At 44.6% G+C, this 7,445-nt stretch overlaps 1 protein-coding gene across 6 annotated transcripts in view; it reads left to right on the forward strand.

The window, feature by feature from the left end:
• Window positions 1-5,086, forward strand: part of ADCY7 (adenylate cyclase 7) — an 85,426-nt gene extending 80,340 nt beyond the window's left edge. For 3 of the 6 annotated variants that reach the window (XM_083625734.1, XM_083625735.1, XM_083625737.1), the window contains 4 exons: window positions 1,169-1,276; window positions 2,262-2,376; window positions 3,443-3,567; window positions 3,938-4,950. In XM_083625734.1, the coding sequence (XP_083481860.1) occupies window positions 1,169-1,276; window positions 2,262-2,376; window positions 3,443-3,567; window positions 3,938-4,075 (486 nt within the window). In that variant the 3' untranslated portion in view covers window positions 4,076-4,950. Of the gene's footprint in view, window positions 1-1,168; window positions 1,279-2,261; window positions 2,377-3,442; window positions 3,568-3,937 lie in introns of those variants that run through there. The other 3 variants (XM_083625736.1, XR_014551166.1, XM_083625738.1) reach the window with 3 other exon arrangements.
• The last annotated feature ends 2,359 nt before the right edge of the window (window positions 5,087-7,445 follow it).

Consider the following 7,445-nt stretch of genomic DNA (forward strand, 5'->3'; position numbering starts at 1 on the left):
AATTGGCTTCTTGAGTCATGTTAGGAAGGTCCTTGGAGCCTGCTTGGCAGCACTTAAAAAAATGTGACTGGTTGGATATGCAGCAGAAAGGTGTATCATAATTCAGTGGGAGAACACATGCTTTGAATGCAGAAGGTTCCTGGTTCAGTCCCTGGCATCTCCAGGTATGGATGGGAATCCCTTCTGAAACCCTGGAGAGCCACTGCTAGTCAGCATTGAGCAAAATGGACCCAATGTTCTGCCTCGGTAGGAAACAGCTTCCTATGTTTCAGGGATGGGGGAACTGTGGTCCTCCCATCTCCCATCAGCTCCACCATGTTCAGTGGACAGAGAGGATGGGATTTGTGGTCCAGCAGCAACTGTAGAAGGCCACAAGTTCCTGACCCCTGAGTAAGAAGGATCTACGGGGTACCTCTGCCTTGCAACCTTGGAGAGTCATTGCCAGTCAGAGAACTTAATGGAGCCTGAGAGTTCTTACATACTGAGAGCCCTGCTGGATCAGACCATCAGTCCAACTAGCCCTGCATTCCCTTCCCCACAGGGGCCAATCAGGGAAGCTCACATTCAGGGCAGGAGGACAGTAGCCCTCCCTCACTCTTGTTCTCCAACAAGAGGCATGCTGGTTCTGATCCTGGATCTGATACTTCATAGTCATCCTGACTAGCAGCTATTGAGAGCCTTGTTTTCCTTCCAATTGACCTGGATATAAGGCAGCTTCCTATGTTCCAGGGGGTTGGGTGGAGTGTGTCATATGAAGAAAAGTATCCTTGAACCAGAGAACCATGGTTTGATTTGCATGCTTGAGCAGGATGATGCACCTACTTCTACAACCTTATCTTGAAAGGGTTGCCATGAAGGGTCAAAACACGATGAAAGGGGTGTGGGTGGGTGTCTTCATGCAGGCATATTAATCAACCTATTGGGGAAGTCAGAAACACACAACCAAATCTTAAAACCCACACATCCTTCCCATATATTTTGTACTTGGTGATCGGTATGAAGTAAAAAAAAATGTAGCAGGAAAACCAGCCCTATCTTGAGCAGTATAGCCTCTTCCCCTTTTCTAGCTTATTCCACTGGAAACTCTGGCCTGTGAGAAGACTGTAACAGGACAAAGAATCATCTAGGTCCTGGATTTTAATCGTTTTCTCATTTTTTCCCCAAACAGCTGTTGCTGAAACCTAAATTCAGTGGTGTTGAAAAAATCAAAACTATTGGGAGTACATACATGGCAGCATCAGGACTCTGTGTTACCCCAGGCCAAGAGAATAATGTGGTAAGTCACCTGCTGAAATACAAGCCACTTTGATAGTGTGTGTGTGTGTGTGTGTGTGTGTGTGTGAGAGAGAGAGAGAGAGAGAGAGAGAGAGAGAGAGAGAGAGAGATATGCAGGGTTCTAAGCCCCACTCAACCATGAAGCTCCCTGGGTGACCTTGAGCCAGTCACTGCCTCCCAGCTTGGCCTACCTCACAGGGCTGTTGTGGGGATTAAAGAAGGAGGGAGAGAACCATGTGTTCTTTGAAGCATGTGAACCTTGAACCATGCGAACCTTGAATTCCTTGGAGAAAAAGGTGGGATATAAATGCAATAAAGAAAATGAAATAAATAAATGTGAGTTTTGCTACCAGCTACTTTAAGCAGAAAAGGGACGCAGGTGGCGCTGTGGTCTAAACCACAGAGCCTAGGGCTTGCTGATCAGAAGGTCAGTGGTTTGAATCCCTGTGATGGGGTGAGCTCCCGTTGCTCGGTCCCTGCTCCTGCCAACCTAGCAGTTTGATAGCACAAAGTGCAATTAGATAAATAGGTACCGCTCTGGTGGGAAGGTAAACAGCATTTCCGTGCACTGCTCTGGTTCACCAGAAGGGGCTTAGTCTTGCTGGCCACATGACCCGGAAGCTGTACGCCAGCTCTCTCGGCCAGTAAAACGAGATGAGAGTCGCAGCCCCAGAGTCATCCGTGACTGGACCTAACGGTCAGGGTCCCTTTACCTTACTTTAAGCAGAGAGAGGAATGTAGGTGTCCACTGACTTTACCTGCAGTTCTAGGATACTCCTATAATATATCTGCACTCCATTAGTGGAGGGGTAGCTACCTCTGGCCATCAAGATGTCATTGGATTAAAAAACCCATTCTGGCTGGGGCTGATGGGAGTTGTGAGTGCCGAAACAACCTGGAGGGCCACAGGTTCCCTACCCCTGCACTAATAACATAAAGCAAAGATCCTCTTAACACTCTCCCCCCTGCCCCAAAATATTGCTTAGGACCAGGAAAGACAGCATGCTCAAATTGGCATCATGGTGGAATTTGCGATGGCTTTGATGACTAAGCTGGATGGCATCAACAGGCACTCATTCAACAATTTCCGTCTCAGAGTTGGTAAGTTCAATCCACTGCCCCAACCAAAAAGCGGTGGGGCAGGCTGAATTATCTTGGGGACACCACTGTATTTCTTCCATATTCAGTGATTTTTTAAATCATTACATCTTAGAAGAACATCTAATCCAGCATTCTGTTCTGATAGCAGCAAACCAAATATCTGTGGGAAGCCCACAGGAAAGATCTGAGCACAAGGGTGCTCACCTTTCCGTTGTTTTCCAGCAAGTGGTATTTAGAAACATTACTACCTCCAGAGCTAGCGTGATTTACACTATTGCTTAAGAACCACAACCAAAGAACATAAAAAGAGAATTGCTGGATCAGACCCAAGGGTCCATCTGGTCCAGAATCCTGTTTAATAATAATAATAATAATAAATAATAATAATAATAATAATAATAATAATAATAATAATAATAATAATTAATAATTTATTATTTATACCCCACCCATCTGGCTGGGCTTCCCCAGCCACTCTAGTTGATCAAATGCTTGTAGGAGGCCCGTAAGCAGAGTACAGAAACACGAGGCGCTGTGTTGTTCTCACTCAGACCACTGGTCTACCTAGCTGGTCCACCTAGCCTCAACTGACCAGCTGGGTTTCAGGCAGGAGTCTCTCCCAGCTGGGAGTGGTTGGACTCCAGTTTCTTACAGCCCCAACCAGCATGACCATTGCTCTGAGTATTCACTACTGACTGGCTCTCCAGGGTTTCAGACAAGAGTCTTTCCCAATTTTACCTGGAGATTCCAGGGACTGAACCTGGGACCTCCTCCACTGTCCGGTTAGCTAATGGAACCCAGATAGTGTTGCCATGACCAGTTATTGATCAGCTTACAATAACATAGAGGTGGACTTCTTCACGGGGTAGTAGCAGCGTTCCCTGCTGAGATACAAGAAGCCCCATCAGTGTTGGCATCCCACTGGATTCTGGCACACATTCCATTAAATAGAACTTGTGATTTTATTTTCCTGTGCTGGCATACAGCACCTTCCTCTTCTGTGGCAAGAAGCCACAGGAGCAGAAAGCAAAATTTCATCTTAACCTTCCCTTTCCTGTTCTTGCAGGCATAAACCATGGCCCTGTAGTAGCTGGTGTGATTGGTGCTCGCAAACCGCAGTATGACATCTGGGGAAACACAGTCAACGTTGCCAGTAGAATGGAGAGTACAGGAGAACTTGGGAAAATCCAGGTAAAAAAAAAAAGTGGGCAGAGGGGTGAAGGAAACCTGTACAATGATTAGAACATAAGAAGAGTCCCTCTCCAAACCCAGAACTAAGGAGGTCATTGTGACTGTTTCCATTGCTTTTTAATCTCATCTCACCTACCCTGCCTGCTTCTTGAGTCCCTTCTCCCCAGGAGCAGCCCAGATCTTTCACTGTCCAGCAAGAAAGAGGTTGGGGGAAAGCTGTATAGTTTATTCCTGATGTGGAGGTTTCCTTGTTTCTATTTCTGATGTTTGTGGTTGTTTATTTTGCATGCTCAGGAGTAGTAGCTGGGCCTGAAAGGGATGAAATGCTCACTTTGAAATGTGAATGGACTCATGTGTTTTCTGTGCACAGGTTACAGAAGAGACTTGCAAAATACTGGAGAACCTGGGATATGCCTGCGAGTGCCGAGGACTTATTAACGTCAAGGGGAAAGGAGAACTGGTGACTTACTTTGTGTGCACGGATACAGCCAAATCCCAAGCGCTTTGATTTGAGCAAGAAACTGCTGAGAAGTTCGGTCAAAATTTGTGTCTTGCTGGGCTTGGTTGTTTTTAAAATAACTTCCCTTCCGGAAAGCCTGGAAACTCCGCCTCCTTATGGAAAGGAGCTTATGACAAAAACGAGTGCGGACTAGAAGTGTTAGTATCTCAAGAGGAAAGGATTGTGGAAAAGCTCTTTACAGCTGTGCCTGTCAAAAGAGTTTGCAGGTGTCCATGTTGCAGATTATTCTCTCCTTTCCCTGCCATGCAGCCACAGGACAGAGCTCCACTTCTGCACCTTTTTAATGGATTCGCAGTTGAACGAATTGCCTCGTTAAAACATTCCACTGCCTCATCCTTTCAGACCTGGTTTAACAGTATTGCACTTGTCCATGGACACAGCACCGCCTTGAGTTTGCAGCAGTCTTATTACATAAGGCAATGGGACCGAAGACTCCTCTGCCTGAGAACTTTTTAACTGGAGATGTCAGGGGTTGACTCTGGGACCAACTGTACACAAAGCTTGTGCTCTTATCATTTGGTTGTGCTTCCCTCCCACCTGACTTTGAGCTGCAGCTCTGCTCTAGAACTGGATTTCAGTACCAGGAACTGTTGCACTGCCAGTATTCTTCTCTACAACCACAACCCGGTCCTTATAAACATTTCTGTGGTGGTAGTCCTGTTCTGCTGCTAAACCATACCCGGATATATCATACACACGTTTTGCTTATGCCTGTGCTATTCTCTACTGGAGCAGAAGACAAGTGATGTGAGGAACTTGCTTATGTTTTGCTCACATGGCTTATTTTTTCTGGATTCTATTACCTGGGTCTGGAAACATTCTTGGCCTTGGTTCTTGAATGTGCTTTCCACTCTGGGTGGAAACGTGTGGGAGGCTTCTCCTCGTACACCTTTTGCTTGTGCTGTAATGTTTTTTGCACTTCATCAGGTGCTTTTTATTTCAGCAGCTATTAGTGCCCTACAGCAGCATGCTTAACATCAGCAGTGTGAGTGTGTATGTGTATGTGTATGTGTGTGTGCAGTGGCGTAGCGTGGGTTGTCAGCACCCGGGGCAAGGCAAGTAATTTGCGCCCCCTAACCCGTGGATTTGCGCCCCCTAACCCGTGGATTTGCCCTAACCCCCAGATGTTGCGCCCGGTGCGGCCGGCCCCCCCTGCACCCCCCACGCTACGCCACTGTGTGTGTGTAAAAATCCAGATTCTTGCACTTGGTAACCCTGCTCATATAATTGTGAGTAGCTTCAAATAGTTTTCACTGCTGGCATGGCAGTGCTGTATGGCAGGCAGAATTGGGTGATACACACTTTAAAATACGGCACAGAGAAACTTCCAGTGTCTTCCTTAATTCGTCTGATATAAAGAAGTATAGTTTCTGGGGATACAGATCTCTCTCTTTCTTGTGGGTGTAACAAACCATGGGGCAGCCCATTGGCAGCTACAGTGCAAATTTTGTACAGTTAGTGAACCCCTCCCTCCCAAACTATTGTATTGCTAGATTTCATCATTGGCAAGAGGTTGCCACCTGTTTTCGCATTTTTATGATAAAAATGAACAGAGAGGGCACAACCAAATACAATGTCCACCCTGAGCCAGACTTGAACTTCATATGTCTACCACCTTTTGCTATGCCATGGGGTTTTGCTCCAGTCCCATTAGACAATTTGAGGGGGGGGACCTATTTGTTAATTATTCTTTCTCCTGTTGTCTGTAGAGTATTCAATAGGCTTTATTTCTTTCTAGATTCAGTGACATTTAGCACAAACTAAGTCAGTATGAGGCAACTCCAAAATTGACCACCTGAATACCAACCTATATAACTAACTAGGTGAAGGAGAAATACTATGGGTTTCAGAACTCATTTCGGAAACACCTCACAGCAATGTTTTGTTACCAGCCACCATGCAAGATCTGTGTGAGGCATGCTAATTGGGAGTAGGGAAAGCACAGAAAGCTGGCTTCTGAACAAAATAATTTTTCAGGTAGAACTCATTTAGTCTGCTTAAATGATATGGGACTGGATCAAAAGATGCAGAAGGTACAGGTTTCAGTAGAGCCTTGTACAAGAAGAAACTAAATTGCAAAAGATGGAGATCTGCTTTTCCAGCTTGTTGCAGGAGCTCAAGAACGGCTCTAGAATCTACCTGTTTTATTAATGGGTAAACTCCTGAGTTGTTTGCAAATCAGGGCCATCAGCTTATGCTCAATATTTTTGGGGATCCAATCCACTGTACCTGCCATTAGCTGTATTCACAGGGGCTAACCCTGAAACTTTTTTATCTTATGAAAATTACTTGTCTGACAGGCTTTTCACAGGAGAACCAGAAACAAACCACTAAGTCTTACAGGCAAGGGGAAAAGGTGTAAATTGTTTACAATGTGAAAAGAAGAGAGAGTTGTTTATGTGCCCCATGGGGGGGGGGGTGAAATGCTTAGCAGCGCAGTGCTATGCATGTGTACTCAGAAGTAAGTCATACTGGGGCAGTGGGTTTACTCTCAGGTAAGTGCACATAGGACTGCAGTCTGACTTTATGTGGAGCACAACTGAACTGTGTTGACTAGTACCTGGGCATATCCTAGGAAAGCAAAATGAATGGCTTTGCATTGAAGGGTTCTATAAATTTAAATGTGAATACCATGAAACATTTTGAAATTGTATGTTTTTCCCTGTGATTGAGATTCTGTAGAATGCCTTTGGCTCTGCTCCAATTTGCAAGTCACTCTGTGGAGTAACTTAACTGAAATCCAACTGAAGTTTATGGAAATCATTCCAAGACTTGAGGACTGTGACTCTAGTATTTTTTTAAAGGTTTTCAGAGTAGAATGTGACTAATTGTGCAAAGATTTCTGGCATTCTTTGCCCTGGATGCAGCCCTGTTGTGTTCATTATAATTACTGTGTAATTAACTTATGCGGAGGTTGAAGTGCCTATGTTTCATGACAGGAACAAAACTCTTCTAGTCAAGTCCTACTGTGGCTTTTAGGACTTTTGGAAAGTCTTAGCTGTCTAGAGTAGGTCACACTGGAAAGTAGCAAGATAGGGTAGTCCTAGGTAGGATAAAAAGGAAACTTACGCGATTGTATTTTGTTATAACAGCAAGTTAATGTGAAATATGATAACACTGCTTTCAGTTCTTACTTTATTGTGCATTTGTTAGAATGCTTTAGTTCAAAGGTTCCACCTTTAATCTCTGCAACTGTTTGTCATCGTTTGGCATCAGTTATCAAATGTCATATGCCAACAGCAGAAACTCAAGTGTGAAATGCAAGTATTAATGTTTAATTGTTTCTGTTCATATTCTACTGCAAGTCAAGGTAACTTGTCTACCTTCTGTTTTAATTCTAAATTTCCCAGATTAAAAA

This window comes from Podarcis filfolensis (genome assembly GCF_964270895.1).
Source record: "Podarcis filfolensis genome assembly, chromosome: 8".
Taxonomy (NCBI): domain Eukaryota; kingdom Metazoa; phylum Chordata; class Lepidosauria; order Squamata; family Lacertidae; genus Podarcis; species Podarcis filfolensis.